General features: G+C 42.2%; 2 protein-coding genes across 5 annotated transcripts in view; both read left to right on the top strand.

The window, feature by feature from the left end:
- Nucleotides 1–407: 407 nt before the first annotated feature.
- On the top strand, nt 408–7,204 carry trib2 (tribbles pseudokinase 2). The gene is made up of 3 exons (XM_088285425.1): nt 408–2,339; nt 3,919–4,211; nt 5,754–7,204. The coding sequence occupies exons 1-3, from the start codon at nt 2,070–2,072 to the stop codon at nt 6,220–6,222; spliced, it is 1,032 nt and encodes a 343-aa protein (XP_088141551.1). The 5' UTR covers nt 408–2,069; the 3' UTR covers nt 6,223–7,204.
- Nucleotides 7,205–11,036: 3,832 nt separating this feature from the next.
- klhl29 (kelch-like family member 29) overlaps nt 11,037–18,544 on the top strand; it is a 130,228-nt gene continuing 122,720 nt past the window's right edge. For 2 of the 4 annotated variants that reach the window (XM_088286339.1, XM_088286340.1), the window contains exon 1: nt 11,037–11,375. The gene's annotated coding sequence lies outside the window, so the exon portion shown is untranslated. The remainder of the gene's footprint in view (nt 11,376–18,544) is intronic. The other 2 variants (XM_088286338.1, XM_088286337.1) reach the window with 2 other exon arrangements.

The raw sequence follows: 18,544 nt of genomic DNA, 5'->3' as shown, positions 1-18,544 counted from the left end.
GCCGTGGAATTTGCCCAAAATGCTGCTTCGTTCCAAAATAGCCAACTTCCTGTTCAAATTAGGTCATGGCTCCTTGAGACTTTTTCATGCATCCTGTTTTGATAAACCCGCCCAATCTCGTGTTGATTACTGATAAAATACGTATGTATTCTCTACGACACACAAAATTGGTGAGTTTTTAGGAACGCTGAGGGTCCCATGTTGCATTCCTAAGTTAGATTGCACAACACTGCGATAATGACATTCCGGATGCTGAGATCTGGGCCCTGGAGGTCGGACAGTGGCTCGTTTAGGGTGAGTAACGTCGCCGTGAGAATGTGAGGAAGCTAAGCCATCCTCTGCCGGTTGACCTCTGCCAGTCTTCTAGGACACGTCAGTCGTAAGATGGCACTCTTGAGGGCGGGGGGGTAGGGAGGAGTTGTCTGGAAAGCCGATGATGATGATTCCTGGCGGGTTTTTCTCGAGTGCGTAAAATGGATTCTCTATTAGGATTCATGAGTGGGTTAGCACATCTGCTTCACAAACAAGAGGAGGATTGTAAAAAGCAAGTCTTGAGGGATTTGTCTTGTGGATTGGAAGTTTTCAAATCAGCTTGGACTAGAACAGTCGACGTCACAGACCAAGAAGGATGGAACCTGAAAATGGTTGTCGCTGTGAAGGGAAATTAGCTCTAAAAAATGAATGTACAGTGGAATAATCGTCAATATTAATCAGAAAATCATATTTAGACTAGTGGCACACCTTACCAGTGTCGGTTGTACCTCGCCACTCATCCTCCAACCTAATGAGGACAAGTGCTATAGAAAATGGATGGATGCAGTCAAAGCCTAAAGAAATGGGTTAGAATGGTGGCAAACAAATCCTGCCTCTATTCCTTTTCCCTGAGAGAGGGGAAACACCATCCCCCAACCCCCACTCTCATCGTTCCAAGAGGAAACACATTTGGAATGCTGCACATACAGTAGCGTCTCCCCTTTCCTTCTCCATCCGCTCCCCCAATTTAATTTGCCAGCACGCGATGCATTCAAATTCCTCGGGTCACGTGACTCCCACCTCATTTTCATATCCTGGAAAGAAGGGAGGGCGGTGTGAGCCAATGGGAACGCGAATAGGCGATGACGTAAGGGAGGCGGGGCAGGAGGCTTCTCGCTTGCAGACGCGGTACGTGACGTTCGAGTCAGTGTGCACTGTGCAGCTTCACTCTGCACGGAAGGAACCAGGCAGGATCCCCCCCCCACCCTTCTAGCCAGCCCACGGAAGAGGCACCGCGGCGCCACGGGAGAGGATGCCCTGCTGAATCAAGGGATAGGCCCGGGAACGTCAGCCGGCCTCGTCCCTTTTCTCCTTCCTTCCTCCCGCACGACAAGCGACACCCTCGCGCCACCTGGAAGCGAGTGAGCGAGGACCGCGTCTGCTTCTCCTCAAACGGCAACCCACCACCACCACGTCCCCCCCCCCTCTTCTCGTGTGCACGGGGGTTTCTCCGTGACAAACCCCGCGCGTGGATTCTATGGAACAAGGGCCGACCTGGTACTAGTTAGCACGGAGGCTAACTAGTTAGCTACACCTGCTAGCCACCTTTTTTTCCCTCGATATCGACTGGGAACAAGTTTGCTTTCTCGACTTTTTTTTTTTTACTGCTTTAACGAGCATTCGTTTAGTATTATTGTTTCTATTTTACGAAACGTGCCACTCTATATATATTTTTTACACCGGTAAAATAAGCTAACACACGAGCAGCTGCTTTATAGCTCGCGTTCAATGCATTAAAACTGACTTTTTTTTGACAGTGTAATGCATTTTTTAGAACGCTTTATCACCGCATCATAAGGATCATTAAGCCGTTTGGAAGACGTTCTCGCCGGTTTTTGGGACTCGCAATTGGGACGTTTTCGCATTGAATGGGAAAACAAAGGCGAGCGGAGCCGGCTATCGTCCTGCAAGTTGCCTTTTATTTCATTTAACGCCGCTCACCAACCAAGCGGTATCCCGACCGAGGAAGACCCCATAGCGGACTGAAGAAGTCGTCGTTGCCGATCCCGGTGGAGCTATTACACCAACATTCCCCCATGAACATACAGAGGTCACGTCCTATTAACATTTCACGTCATGGCAGGTCGCGGCACAAATCGCACGACTTCGAAGATTTATCTTGCCTGAGGAGCGCCGAGTCGCACCAGAGCTTCAGCCCCAACCTCGGCTCGCCCAGCCCACCGGAGACCCCCGACGCGTCGCACTGTATTTCCCGCATCGGGGACTACCTCCTGCTGGAGCCCCTGGAGGGAGACCACGTCTTCAGGGCCGCTCACCTGCACAGCGGCGAGCAGCTTGTCTGCAAGGTGAACACAAACACACACACACACATATTTTATACATACACATCTGCGCAGGTGCACGAATGCATTGTTGCACAAAGGCTTAGTATAGCCTGCAGCGAGCACCCTGCACTACTTGGCTCACATTGCACACAGCCAAAGAGGAGCTTAATGGAAAAAGTGAATGGGGCAGCATGACGTAACGTTCATAATGGGGCAGGAAGCACGCGCGCGCGCCCAGACTCACACTCGGTCCAATCTAACGCAAGAGTTGCATTTGAAAGTGTCTTTTTTTTTGAAAAAGGTAACTCCTCATTGCTGATGAAGTCGTTTAACGTGTTGTATTTGCGCTTTGCACTGGTGCATTGCATCATACCGGATAGCTGTTCCTAATATTTTGACTTGCACATTGTATACCAACGTTGCGATGCTGTAGGCTACAACTGCACGCCTCGCTGGCGGTGTCACTAAAATAAAAAGCACTACTGTATGGTTAATAACGATGCATGTAGGACAAGTTGAACATATAAACAATCAGATTTATTTTTTTCCATAGTTATCTGTGGTCTGTGGTGCCCTCCAGTGGTCAAGAAGAGCATTGTTTTGTTTTAGGTTTACCTTAAATTAAAAAAAGCTTCTTTTCCATTGCCAAGATAGGTTCATTTTTTAATTATTTTATATACATATAAACGCAGGGAAAGCCTGCTTATTGGTGTAGATATTCTGCATTTTGACACATAAGCACTGGCTTATTTATTTATTTTTAAATCCACCGGCTGTTAGAGATCCTTCTAAAAGTTGGTTATTTTGGTTCTGAAAGAGAGACTATCAGTGCTACTATTGTGTTTTTCTTGTGCTTCTGGCAAATAAAAAATCTTGATTAAGCGGCTGAGCCTTGGCGCATCTTGCAGTTTTTAATCACAATTTTACCGCAAAGTTGATCGTCTAAGAATGAAACATGTCGGCTTATCTCGAGTATAAATTCCATTAATGATGTGTGCGTATCAGTTCATTTTGATCCAAAATCCACGAGGCATGAAATTGCCTTGGTTTGTTATGTCATAATAAGCACACATGACTTGCCCACCAGCTGACTGTTTGACAACCCCCTCCCAAAATGCAGAGGCTGATCACTCCCCCAGCTTCGCCATCGATCACACCCGCCAACCCGGTCATCTCGAGGAGGTTTTAAGATGCCGTGCCTTGGGGAGTTCTTTTCCTTTTGACTGCGATCGGTGAACGCACTTTTGCTTGAAGTCAATCTGAGAAAGAGGAGGGTGGGGAGTAGGTTGCCATGGCAACTATAGAGGCAGCGCAACCCGGGGCTGCGGTTTGTCGCTAATATGATCCATTTTTATTCCACATCGATATACAGAATCTCATTTTAAGGGGCTTGGCACGGGTGGCAAAAATCCAGGAGGAATTGACGTTAACCCCAAAAAGGTTTGTGATTGCTTATAGATGTCACATGATGGCGCCCGATCACCTTTTTCTGTTGGACAAGGCTAGAGCCTCATCAAATGAAGCAGCTCCTGTCACTTCTACATAGGGTGACGAAAATGTCTTCCAAACGTCATCCATTTTGTCTCCCACCCCACCTCAGGTGTTCGACGTGGGCCGCTACCAGGACTCTCTGGCGGCCTACTTCGCCCTGGGCCACCACCAGCACATCAACCAAGTCCTGGAGGTCCTGCTGGGCGAGACGCGGGCCTACGCCTTCTTTGAGCGTAGCCATGGCGACATGCACTCGTTTGTGCGCACCTGCAAGAAACTGCGAGAGGAGGAAGCCGCCCGCCTCTTCTACCAGATCGTCTCGGCCGTGGCGCACTGCCATGACGGCGGCCTGGTGCTGCGAGACCTCAAGCTAAGGAAGTTTGTTTTCAAGAATGAGGACAGGTGAGTTGTCTTGGCTAAAACTCAACATATTGACCATTTCATAATTTTGTCTATGGTACTGTATGAATGTGTCGCACATGGCAAATGATTAAAAATGGTCATAGTCGGTACACTTGATTGATCAGTTGATCGGTACAGTGTGTAGGTATTTCATTTCATCCCTATCGCGGCCCATTTTGGCAGCAAGCGGAACAAATGGTGCCCTCGACTGTTTGCGGTGAAGCCAAACGTGCCACCGTTGCTGCAGAACGCACTAATGTCCAAATTGATTCGGCATTGAATTATTAAAAATGCGCCACTGCATAATTAGGTGTGTATTTCTTAGCCGTCAACACTTTTTAATATCGACGGGTGGGGGTCCTCAACTATGGGAATAATTTTATTGGGCGCAAAGGCAAACAATGCGACTCTCGCCTAAGAAACGGAGTTTTACTTCACGGTGATGGAGAATTGTACCATCAACCTAATTTAATTTAATTTAAATTTTTATTTATTTTTATTTTTTTTTTTGCGAGCATTTTCTTTCCACGTCATGTTTAAGAGGCCACACACATCCTCATCTGGCTTAAAAGCTCTTGTTACTTAACAGCACTCCAGGGTATCCTCGCGCCTCCTTCCGGTGAGCTTGACAGAGCAAACACAAGCTGTTCTGTTTTTTTTTGTGTTTTTTTTAAACACAGTGAAAAGTTGGATAGCAGACATTCAGCTCCTCTTATCTCGGCCCACTTTTAACAGAATAAAATCCCCCTGGTTGCGCCGCCACGTTTGTCTTTTTATCTAAGCGAGAGCAAATGTCAACGTTAATCCTGAGGAATTACTCGCCTCGCTTCCTCCTGTCTTCAAAAGAACTTCGCGTCGAGCCTAATTACCCCACTTGTGCCTCTTTAATTATCCGCCCCTTTCACACAGAGGTCGCGTGAACGGTGTAAATTCCTTGCTTTTGTTAACATTTTCTTTTTATTGAGCAGCCTGACACAAAGATCCTAGAAAAAAATGCTGGTTTATTTGTACGGTAGTTGCAGTGGAAGTTAAACAAATGCGATTCATCCGTTATTTTTATTTTGTAATTATGTGACATCGGTCACATAATTAACGGCGTGGCTGAATAGTCTTCCAAAACTTTATTTTGTCTGTTGATGAATTCCATTTTTTTTTTTAAGTTTTGTAATTTCCATCTGTTGAATAAAAATGAATATGAACAAATTAATACATAAATTTATATGAAATTGACAGTGCAGAAAATTCATGAATAAAAATGAATTATGTCCAAAAAGTTTAGCAAATAACGTGTTTTCAAATGCTTTAATTTCATTCAACCCAAAGATGATTAGTTTGGTTTCATGGAGGATGACTAAAATCGGACGATATTTATTTAGAATAATTAGGGAGAATCTCATGAGTGGATGAATGCCTGTTTCTGTGTGAACGACTCCACGCGTCATCCAACCACTCTCCGATATTCGAACAAAATGATGAGCAAGTGGCATTATCTTCCGAGCATTGTCCTCACGTGTTGTTGTTGTGCTCCGGTGCGTCGTGAAGAAGCTCTCTGAAGCTAGAGAGCCTGGAGGACACGTACATGCTGGCGGGCAGCGACGACTCGCTCTCCGACAAACACGGCTGCCCGGCCTACGTCAGCCCCGAGATCCTCAACGCGGGCGGCAGCTACTCGGGCAAGGCGGCCGACGTCTGGAGCCTGGGCGTCATGCTCTACACCATCCTGGTGGGCCGCTACCCCTTCCACGACGTGGAGCCGGGCTCGCTCTTCAGCAAGATCCGCCGCGGCCACTTCAGCGTGCCCGACACGCTCACGCCAAAGGCCAAGTGCTTGATCCGCGCCATTTTGCGCCGCGAGCCTGCCGAGCGCCTCACGTCGCGTGAGATCCTCCAGCACCCCTGGTTCTCCGCCGCCGCCGCCGCCGCCACCACCACCACCGCCTCGGGAGGACGAGGGGAGCAAGAGCAGATGGTACCTGACGTGAACATGGAAGACGAGCAGTTGTTCAGCTGAGCACACGCCCAAGCACAAACGGACCACAGCTGTAGTTTAGCCATGTTGTTGCCCCCCCGCCCCCTCTCAGCATTTTCACAGAAAGGAAAAAAAAAAAAAAGCCTCCACGCCTGGCATGTTGAACATTGGGAGCTAACCCACAAATAATAATGTAGCAACATGTGCTTTTAACGAAACATTTTTTTTTTTATTATTCTTTTCCGTTTGATGTGGTGCTCGTAACAATTAGACACAGCATGAAGGGACATAGCGATGACTGGATTCCTCATTCCTGCGATATATAATTAAAAAAAAAAAAAAAAAGTTTCTCCTCAACTTTCTGTTTGGAAAAGTTTTTCCAAATTCTGCTGTGGCGTCCACTAGATGCGTGTGACAGCATATTCAATTTGGAACGTTTGGGTTGTAATGTCCTGGGAATTTTCAAAGTTGGAACCCTTCCATGGGACTTGACGTGAATTTATGGAAACGGTTAATGAACTGGGAATCCACAAATTTTTATTTTTATTTTTTTCTGGGGGGGGGGGACATTCTGACTAAAATGACCAATTTAGTTACAAGGCGAGCTAGTGAGGACAAATCGATGCGATTCAATTCCCACGAAGTTCTCATAATTTCAGTTTTTCCATGGTGAGAAACTGGGAATTGAGGTTACTAATGCAAAAATATATTCAAGCATAAATATAAACATTTTGCTACAGTTACGTAATATTACTTTGACCTGAACACAAAAACATGGTTCCCCTCAAATAAAAGTATTGCCGTTTAGTCAAATAAATTCCCGTTGAATCGAACTTTGAAATTTTGTGGAATTTTGCAACCCGAGCCTTTAACCGTTCTGTTACGAAAAATTCTGTCGCCATTTTTGCGGCATTGTGCACTTAACATGAAATTTTGTATTTAAAGTTGTTAGAATTAAATTAAATCTAAATCATATCAATATATATATATATTTAAATATATATATATTTAAATATATATATATATTTAAATATATATATATAAAATATATATATATTAAATATATATATATTTAAATTTATATATATATATATATATTTAAATATATATATAAATATAGAAAGAAGTATGAATCTATATATTTAAAACGTACTACATTGCAGGGTTTTGTTTTTTTCTTTTGACACCGGACGCTGTCTCACGCTCTGAAACCATCTTGTGTGCCAGTATTCCCGCCGCCACTCTCCCTTTTCACTCGGCGACAGTATTCTTGATGTTACTTGAATTTGCAATTTTCTTTTTTTTTTTTTTTAATTATTATTGGCATGCACCCCATGACTGCTGTAAGCTTGTCTGGGAGCAAGTAGGTCTGGTCCAGTATGGATGGGTTGTATCGGCTTAAAAAAAGTTACACAAAAATCCTCTTTCCCTAAAGTGAAAAAGAAGTTTGCTATTTTTTTTGTTTTGTTTTGTTTTGTTTTTTTAGACAGAGCTTCCTTTTTTGATTTAAGTTGGTGCTGATTGGTGCTAATGTTTAGTCCTCGAGAAAGGGGTGGCAGGGAAGCATTATTATATTTTTTTTAAGTGGTGCATGGTGGGATATCTGCCTCAGATGTTCTGATTGTATTGTTTCAAATAACAAAAAAAAAAGAAATTCAAGTGTTTTGTCCAAATTTATTATTCCGTAAATAAAATTGTGAACTGCGATTGGTTGTCATGTTTTTGTAATCACTTAAGTACAACCAAAATTACATCACCACACATTAATAATACTGTAATTTAAAAATTATATCTGGAGGTACAGTGCATGTTATTCCATTGGACAGTTATGATTAATTTAGCTCCATCGTGTGGACATAAAGTGTACTACTGCGCGATTTTGCCTGTCAAATGAATAGTCGTCCCACCAAATTCCGTCCATATTTGATATATTTTAGAAAATACTTACACCTATTCACCAAATAAGATCCATTATCATTATTATAAATCTTACATGTATTGTTTTTCTTGAACTTGTATGTTCTGAATTCTTTACGTTTTTTTTCCGTTATTTCATCATTTTATTTCACTAAAGCACCAGATAGACGAATTGTATATGTTCAAAAGCCAAACAATAAAATAATTTACACACAAAATCAAATAAATCCATCTCGGTGATCCTAGACAGAAAGCCGCAATTTTATCCAGTTGTTTAAAAGACCTTAGCCAAGACAAGGAGGCCTTTTAAGTGCAATATTCAGCTCATCTGAGCACATACATACACCGGAATCCTTGGCCACAAAATACAACAGAAGGCCACTGTTGTTTCTGTCGTGGCGCCATGATGGACCTCCGCCAAGAATTATGCTGAAAAAACACCATTTCTGTTGAGTGTACGTGCACCACGTTGTCCAAGTGAGTAAACACAAAGTGTATATTATGTAATGTACTCAATAATACGTCGTGTCAACGTTTAAAAAAAAAAAAAAAAAGCTGGTCGACGTTTTCGTAAAATGTTGCTGTTATTATCTTTGAACGCTAGAGGGCGATCGGCTCAGCCTAGATTGTTTACTTCAGAGTGTGAACCCGCTTGTGGACGAAAATGTCACCAGAAAGTCACCAAAGGGTCTACAAAAATTGCAATAAAAATGCAACCCAAACTGGTTCAAAATAATCACCAAACATTGTCAACAAAAAATTACCACCTATGTAACTCACTCAAATAATCACCCAAAATTGTGAGCAAAAACATGTCACCTAAAAATCTCACCAAAAAATGTGACCCAATCAATGCCACCCAAAAATGATTTTTAACAAGCAGCTTTTTTTGCTGCACTAAACTGATGCGCTTTTCTTATCTGCGAGCTTTATTGTACAGCGGATTTTGTGCTGCTCCACAAGCTCCTTTTTTTATGTCGCTCGTTTGTCAAGGACTTAACGTGGCAATAAAGTGTTTCACTGGCGTCGTCCTGCTACCAGCCGCTCTTGTGTGGACATCAAATTTTATGTTATACAGTGTATGTTTATATGACCGCAGGCGACATGCGACATTGTTTGATGGGATTACTGCACGCCTAATTGCATAATGCAAACTCCCAGAGGGCCTCATATATATATATATATATATATATGAGTGTGTCATCTCATCAAGTCACGTTATGTTGATTTATATTTTCTTATGTAATGGCCATTCTGTAACACACCCGCAAGCCACATTATGTCTGCCTGCAATTGTTATTAAAAAAAAAAAACAACTAAATAATACATTAAATGCAATATGTTTCAAAATAATGACAAAAAAATAATACTCCAATGAAAAAATGTGACCCTCCCCCCCAAAAAATGTCTTCATTAATTGTGACAAAAACTCACCTGAAAATGTCCCCGAAAATTTTTGACCCCCCCCAAAACTGTCCCCCAAAAATAAATAAATCAATCAAAAGGGAAGCATTTTAAATCAGAGTCGGTGTGAAACCAAAAGCCAAGCAACCGTTACTTTGATAATGGCGTGAATGCGATTACGATTTAAAAGGGGCCAAGACCGAGTGCTCCAACTCTCTCTTCAAAACACGGATATGTCTCATCTGTGACATTTTATTCCTTCACTGTAAATCCACGGCCGCGTTTTTGAGGTATGAATAGTCTTACTTTCCTCTGAGAAAGAATCTAAGCATTATAGCGAGCAATTAACCTTCAAAAAAAAAAAAAGAAAGAAAAGCTCAGTGGCGGCGGGTTCAGAGTGAATCAATGCTGTTTCATTTCCAGACAGAGATAATGGATCAACGCAGACATACTGTCTGACAGCATCAATGTTTTTTTTTTTATTGTGTGCGTATAATTCCACATCCGTAAGACACTTACTTGATCTGTCCCGTCTACAACACAGAAGTAGTCATAAGCGGGATGTACTTTGACTGACCTTTGACCGCAGTATTCAGCTGCCCTTTGGATGAAATTTCATGAATATATATATATATATATATATATTCTGCCAGGCAATTAAGCACATTGCTGCAGCAAAGTGACAGAAAAATAGAACGTAGATAAGAAGGCCGACTATCTGCTGGAGTGTAACATTTTTTTCCTGCTGGATGGGACGTGTGGAGCGTTTTACTCAAGTAGCCTTTTTGGAGTGTCTCTGCCTTCATTTGCATGCAGTCGAGCGTGATATTTATAGTCTCTCACAGATAGGACCAAGCCTTTTTAAACACTGTCTGTCCCGTCTATATTCCACCGTCAGCTGAATTCTAAATAGTGGAACCTTTCCGAACCTGAGTCGGAATGAAAGCAAGGACGACTATTACCCAAGTTGGGGAACATAACGTTTTCTTGAATAATGATCGCCACTGGAATAGAAGCTGTACCTCAATCAATTGCCTGGTGCAGTAGTGCTTGAATAAGTAAACACCACACCTCAAATAGAGAACTTTATACATCCATTTGGGAAATAACAGGCGGCATTTATGACTAAGTTTGCTGTTGCTGATTCTGTCATATGTCATGAACTTATTGTATTTTTTGCACCACGACGCAAACGTAAAAAATGTAACCAAAACAATTACCTTCCTAAAAAGTTTACAACCAAGGTGTGACCTCCATACTCATTATTACAGGTGTTCAAATTTGAAAGCAGTCAGTCGACAAAATGGTGTGTACTGCGCTGAACACCAAAAGATATTTCTTTATTTTATATAAAAACAAACAAACAAACAAACAAATTCAATCATTGTCATAAAAAATTACTGTGTCAGAATCCCCAAATTTACTCAATGAAATCGGTTGAAAAAAATTAAAGCCTCTTTACTCCTGCACTTCCACAGAGCGTACTCCGGGCGGCGCTGTCGTGCCGATATGTGGCCCTGAGCCCGCGTGCAACAAAAAAGGGGAGGCGCCTGATCCGGAGTAAAGTGTCTTCTACGCGCGGTCCCACTCGTCTTCCTCCAGTCCTCATCAGCACACCTTCGTTAAGCTGTCTTCCGCCGTCGGTGACCCGCAACACGGACGAACGTGCTCACCCTTTCGCGACCCTCTTCCGAACGTACTTGGACAACAATGAACCAGCGGGCCGTCTTCTTTGCCGGATAAGGACCGCGTCGGAAGGGAGGACGGACCGACCGACGGGCGGACGGTGGAACGAACGAAAGCCGCTGCTCGTGGCGCTTGTCTTACCGGGGCGAGGAAGCGAGGACCCGCGGAGCAGCGAACGGCCCCGGGAGGTAAGCCACGCCGCGTCCGCCTCTCGGTGCTCCTGCGTCGGCCACCAGCGAGTCTGCCACTTGTCATGGCATCAATGAGTGCATTTAAAACGTTGTGCGCAGGCGCTGATGCTGACTACGAAACACAACTTGGATATTGTTGTTATTATTATTAATTTTTTATGCGCACGCAGCTGTGCATGCAACGCTCATTAATTGGACTTATGGAAGTTGTAATGACTCCATATTTTTATTGTAAATGATTCGACATGAAGTAAAAAATTAGCCATAATAGGTATTATAATGTTATTTCCCAAGCACATAGTGTTCAGGTTGCATTGTTTTAACTATGCTGATGTAAACAATGAGCAGCCATCTCATTTTCTACACATTAAACCTCCAATGCAGTGCAAAAATAGACATTTTTGTGCTGTTAATTTAATGCGTTTAAGATCATATTAATACCATACCTGATTGAGAGGGTTACGATATTAGGAACTTGACCTCTAACCCCTATCATAAACATATTGTTGTATAATAAAAATTTTGTGTGTTTGTAGAGCAAGTTCATGACGGCGTCTATATTTAGTCGCCGCTCAACTCGGCCAAGTCAGCGCTTGGCGTCACGTTGATTCCAGCGATGGTATTATCATAATCTGCCCTCCATATTTAGCATGATTTATCAACCCCCGCCACCCCCTTAATTCTTGCGGATGCTTTTACATCGTCACAAACATGCACTGTGTGTCACTGTCGCAAGAATTTTCCGCTGTAGTTTGTTTATTTTTCTCTTTTGTAATTTAACTCCCTATGTTTATCTGAAAACTCCGGAAAAACTAAAGAAAAGCCTTTCATGCTTCGCATTTTACCAAAGTCTTAGTCAAAGGAGGAAGAAATACAAACCGACTCAGCAGTGTCACAGGTGGGCCGGATTAAAACGTTTAACGGGCCGCATGTGGCCCCCGGGCCGTAGTTTGCCCACGGCTGCTCAAGTACATATTGTGAGTAGTTTTGCCACCTCTGCTCTACAGTATAGTACATTCCATTACTTCCGTCTTTGTCACTAAGGGTAATCCGTCCTCGTCTGGTGTGAATTACGCTGGCCCAGGGAATCGCCTTGGCCGGAGGAATTCATTTTGAGGTCCAACCGGAGACATTTATCCTATTAGCTGATGGCTCCCGTTGTCGCTTTGCTCAGCAAATTACCATGTGTTCGCCTGTGGGCGTTTGTGTTGTCGTTATTACCTCCACCAAGCACGAAAGTACGACGGAGATGGATTCACCCGGAATTTTGTGAATGGAAGAAGTGTGTAAATCTAAAGGTCGATCGGGATTTGTTGACTATTTTGAGAATTTGGAACAAACCCTAAACGTGAGTGGTGCAGTCTTATTGGTTTTCGAACCAGGAAGTCAATATTTAGTAAATATAGACAAACACTTGCGTTACGATTTTTAGTTTTGCTTTTTACTTTTGTGGTTTCAGTTATGATGGACCGACCCCAGAAGGCTCGTCCAATGGCGTCGTCCTACCCCTTTAATCAATTGTTGTATTTTACGAACCAGTAAATTTTAAATATGGACTAACAACAGCTGTGATTTAGTTTTGCTTCTTTTCACTAGTTAATATTTTTGTGGTTTTTAAATTACAATTCAACTGCCCCCGAATGTGAATGATGCAGTCCTGACCATTTACTCCTTTTGGTTTTCAAACTAGAAAGACAGACAAAGCCTGTTATATTAGATTAGCTTATTTTCATTCTTCTTATTTATTTATTTTTTTTTTAACTAATTTTGCCATTTGAGCTACAATTGGATTGCCCCCCCCCCCCAGCACACAAATGTTCCATTCTCGCCTATTCGGTCTTCTTGTTTTACGTATCACCATTTAGCCAGTAAGCTAGCATACAGACAATCTCGTGCGCTGACGTTTAAATTTCTTGTTTTTAGTGTCGATTATTTACTATTTTTGCCCTTTGAGGTTGCGATGAAATTGACCCAGAATAAAAAATATCCGGTTGTGTCTGTTTCATCGCCGCTTGCCCCCAACAAATCAGAAAGTAGCCTGTTAGCTAAGCTACGGACCAACATTAGCACGGCAGGCAAAATGATTAGTTTTGTTTATTTCATGGAGTTTATTTTATTTTATTGCCGTTTAAGTCTCGAAAGAAGCGTCCCTGACGCCAAGTATTCAAACAGTACAGTTTGAAAACTAAATCGTAAATATTTCACTGCTTTCACCATGCTAGCTAACATTCGAAAGCAAACGTTTAGCTTGTTCTGCTTTTGCTGTTGCAGTCACAACTGTCCACTTTCGGTACCGTCCAGTGACGTGCGTTAATGAGTTCGGCTTGGGGGTTTGTGTTGTTTTTGATTGCAAGATTCCCGCGACATCTTTTTTTTTTTTTTTTTTTAATGGCAATTTATTGACATTTTGCGGCTTCGTTCTCATCGGAGTGCACTCCGTTGATTGGATGAACGTCTGTTTGGAGTGCTGTGATTCTGGGCATCCCGCAGCGGTTCGTAAAAAATGAGCGAGACATGGTGCTTAAACTGAACGTGTGTTCTTGCATTGTCGTCGCTATTTTGGCCCCAGGTTATGTGCTGTGGTTTAAAAAAAAAAAAATAAAACAAGTGACGCGGCGCCAGCTTGCCTTGTAAAACATGGAGGTGGCGTGAGATGGGCCATGTGTGTGTTTTTTTTTTTTTTTTTTTGTATGCGCGTGTGTGTTCACAATGCTCATGTTTGCCTCGGTGATGTCGAAGCAAATAATAACAAACGTTACCGTTTGTTTTTTTAATGGCCACTTCATTAGGGACACTTGCACAATTCAACGTGGGCGATGTCGCGACCATTTTCTTTGTATTTCTCCATGTTTTTAATCCGACCCCAAAACCCCCAAGAACCCTTTTTTCGTGTGTGTGCGCTTACGTGTGTGTGTTTGTGTGTAGGTGTGTGTAAATGACTTGCATAGAATTCAAATGCAAAATGTCACAAGGAAGCGAAACAATCCGATATCATCGCCTAATGAAACCAAATCATGTGTGTGATTTTTTTCTTCACTGGGCGCCTCTCGAGTCGTGAAGGGCGTCATGTCTTGCTGCACTTCAGCGAGCGCCAAACGTTAAGTGCGATACTTCAACATTAGTCCTTTTTGTGATTGGATGTGTTGCTTTAATGATTGAAACAATTGATTGTGCACAAGCAAGAGTCTAAAAAAAAAAAAAAGCAATTCAACAAAGTAAAAGAAAGATTAAGTACTTCATTAGCATTAGCAATTTTTCTTCCCCCCCCCACCTCTTTTAGACGTAATGCTGCTGAAGTGGCGATGGCTCGAGTGAAATGTCAAGGAAGGAGGCGGAGAGGCGACGTGCGCACCTTTTTAGCCAGCCGCCTGCACTTAGCTTAATTGCTCCAGGCAGTGATCGCTTTAGTGGCGATCATTGATCACAACGCGTTGTCCGATGCCGGCCTGTGTTGATTAGCGCGTTGGATGGAAGTGGCTCGGGTTGGCCGTTGACGTGAGCTGCCTGCTAATCAGTTGATGAAAGCCTTTTAGAGGCGGGACAACGTTGATGGCTTCAATTGGATTGAGGATTTTTTTTTTGTTTGTTTTTTTCTAGTTGGATTTTTCAGGTTGATTAAATTGTAGCAGTGCTGAACAATTAAATCGACAGTGCAGTGTTATAGAATGCCACGTTTAAATCGCCGAGGCAGCAGTTTTTTGTGAGATGTGAAATAGTCTTTTTCAGCGCCGTCTGATTCAAATAAACTGCGACACATATTCTGTTTAAACCCTCAATGTACATACTTTCAAGCGCTTAAACTTGCCCGATTTCCACATAATTAACGTGACAATCCAAGATTCACCCCTCATTTATATCTTCAGCCGGCATGCAGCATAACAGCAAGATGCCGCTTCGCAATGTTTGCTTTGAAACCTCCACTCATTCACTCAGCATTTCTTGAATGTATTCACGACCCAAATCATTCAATGCTACTTTTATAAATGTCTGCTGCATTGAAATATTCCATCCCTGTTTAAAATGTCGAGACAAGAAGATGCCGGAAATGGAATGCATTAATAAATGCGTTATTACCATTTTGTCTTTTAAATGCTGCGTTTTGCGCACTTTTTCTTCCAATGCCTGTTTCGAGCCATTATCATCTACTCAATGCCTGCTCAAGCTTCACACGTTTTTGTTTCGCAACAGTCCGGGGCGAGCGCCCGCTTTGAGGCCCAAGCTTGTCAGGCGCCATCAGAGAGGTTGCATTGTGAGGGCCCGGGTCTTGAGAGTCTCGGCGGGGGGGCCGCTTAAGCCTGTCAGCCTCGTATGATGACACAGCGGGATGGCCGCACACGTGGGCAGCCCGGGTTGGGAAAACACGTTTATCTGCTGGGCACTTTGCCGCCAATGTCGGGACGCGATTGTACGCGTGATGTTCGTCGCGCTATTATTTCAACTTTGCGCCGCACGTCATGCACAATTTAAGCGCTACTCGAGGTTTTAAAAAATGCAGCGTGCCTGCAGAACGACACGGATGTCTCATTGTAATAATTCATCACAAATTTGAATAATTGAGGGAAAACTTTAAATGGAGGTCCACTGTAATGGAATGTCGGGACTCGGAACTCCGTGATGAGTCCATGTGGGGCAGCGCGTTGGCAAAGTGGCGTCTTTTATAATTTCTTTTCTTTTTGTTTGGCTGGCACTTTTTCCCCCCTAATTTGTTTTTTTTAATTTGTTATACATGTTTGAAGATAACGTGCAAAGGCGCAGAACTATGTAGCATTAAATTTTAATCCATCAGATATTGTACAGTTTTAAACTTTTTTTCAATTTTCAGTGTTCCAGATTTCCGATTTTTTTTTTTTTTTTTTTTTTTCCGGATTTTTATGAAATTGTCCGGTCTTGTCAATCAAAAAGAACACTTGAACACATCTCGAGAAATGAATTTGAAGCGGATAACAGATATCTTGGTTTACGATATGTTGCGATATAGTCTTTTTTAAATATTTAAATATTAAAATATTGTTGCCTATTACCGCATCTTCATTTCTTTCTATTCTTTTCATCGTCCTTTTTTTTTTTTTTTTGTGTTTAACAAATGGCATAGACATTGAGTGCCGCGTAAGCTTCTCCCGCTACCCGGCCGCCATATGCTAGTCACTGGCGATGAAAAGCTAGCGTTTCAGGTAGCACCGTATCTCTTGTCCTAATGAAGGCAATGGTTCAGGAAGAGCATGTTTGGATTCGTCATTAGCAGCCAGACTCCACTTGAAGTAATCACTAAGGACAATTAATGACCCCCAACGCTTTTGTGCTGCAGGTATTTACGCAGGCAAAAATCCACCGCCAACATTAATTCATCAACAGCCGAGCGTCCGCCGGCTCGGCTGGGCCTCGGCCAATATTTCACGACGAAGGCAAACGGGTTGTGAATAAGACACGATTAGAAATGTGCACGCACACCTCGGCGCAAACATGATTTATGTATCCTCTTAAGTCAAGAGCCACAAATGCAAATGAGACGTGTTGCCCAGAGAAGCTTTTACGTGTTTATTCCTTGGCCACAGACAAATGATTTAAGGCTGCCGAATGAGATGATAAACCAAAATGAAAACCCCGCTCGTAACTTGTTTAGAACGCTGATTTAATCGTATTTTTACCTTATGGGATTAATAACATTTATCTATGCATACGCAGATCGAGGCTTGGCGGCTTTTTATGTTCTATTAGATGGCTCCGACTAACACCAGGGGGAGCTGGAAAACACCATCTAATAGTGATAGATATATATTTATAGAGCACCAAATACTGTAAGGTAAAAGTGTAAATGTTAGTGATGCTTAATTTAAAAAAAAAAAAAAAAAAAAAAACTTTTCTTAAGAAAATTGCAGCAATTTTACAACCCAAACTTGAAATATAAATATGGAACTTGCAAGAAGTATTTAATATTTTTTGAAAAAATATATAATAAATGAAAATTGAAATCACATTGAGTTAAACATAAAGCTCAATTAAAATGTAACAAATGCACTTGAAAATAAAGCACAAATGTGGAAGTAAAGAAAGAAGAGAAAAGAAAATATTTAGTAAAATACCGTATTTTCCGGATTATAGCCGCTACTTTTTTCTTAGATTTTGAAGCATGCGGCTAATACAGCGGTGCGGCTTTTCTGTTGGATTTTTCTTTCACCAGTAGGGGCGCTCTATATTTCAGAAAATACGCTAAATAAATCTCGAATTTTTTTTTTCCCCCTTCATGTGTCTGTTCTGTTTTAATTAACAAAGTTATTGCCATGTTTGTGCGAATTTTATTTTTTCAAATTAAGTTGCTGCGGCTTATATACGGGTGCATCTTATAGTCTGGAAAATGTGGTACGTTGAGAATGAAATATTCAGTATAATAACCCCCCAATTCTTTTTTTAACTGTAACCATTTAATAAAATATTAAACCTGTTGAATGAAACTTTTAAAAAAGATAGAAAAGTCATAAAAGGGTTTTGTCTCTCTCATTTCTAAGGACCCCCAAACACGTAATAAAGTATCCGTTAGGCCCGTCCAGATGTGGTCACACACTTTACGACGTGTCCGGGGGCGGATGCGGAATATCGGATGTCCGCACCCGACAGGAGGAGAAACATTTAAAAGGGGCGCGTCCACCTTGGGACGGCACCCAAGTGGCATCACCGAGGCCTTAATTGCCCCCCCGCTGATTAAAAGCCGCCGTTTATTATTTTTTTTCCCGCAGCATATTTCACAGTCCAGCGGTGGCTCGGGTCGATGTAACATTAACGTCGATGATTTATGGCTCCCCCGCGAGGCCGTCCAAGCCACTAAAGTTAGTTAAGCGACTTTGTTTCTTGAGGTTTTGTTTATCGTGCAGAGAGGAGGCAAAATATACATCTATAGGGAGAAGTCAATGAGGTTGTTAATGATGCCCGCACTTAATGGAAGCATCTCTCATTTCATGGTGGCTACACTCTTCTTCTTCTTTTTTTTTTCTTTTTCTTTTCTTTCCCTCAGGCTTCTTAATTCTGCCGCTCGATAAGATTTTTGTCTCCCTGATTGCCAGCGATGCTTCCCGCCAGTTTATTGTGTAAAAAAAAAAAAAAAAAATCAAAAAGTTAGGATTGTTTTGAAAAAAAAAAAAATTGATTTCGTTGAATGCATAACAAAGAGATGT

The sequence above is a fragment of the Idiotropiscis lumnitzeri genome, chromosome 21 (genome assembly GCF_059441095.1).
Source record: "Idiotropiscis lumnitzeri isolate Australia: NSW breed Sydney's pygmy pipehorse chromosome 21, RoL_Ilum_1.0, whole genome shotgun sequence".
Classification (NCBI taxonomy): Eukaryota; Metazoa; Chordata; class Actinopteri; order Syngnathiformes; family Syngnathidae; genus Idiotropiscis; species Idiotropiscis lumnitzeri.
Note: the sequence above shows the minus strand (reverse complement) of the source record. Positions and strands in the feature narration are given on the sequence as shown.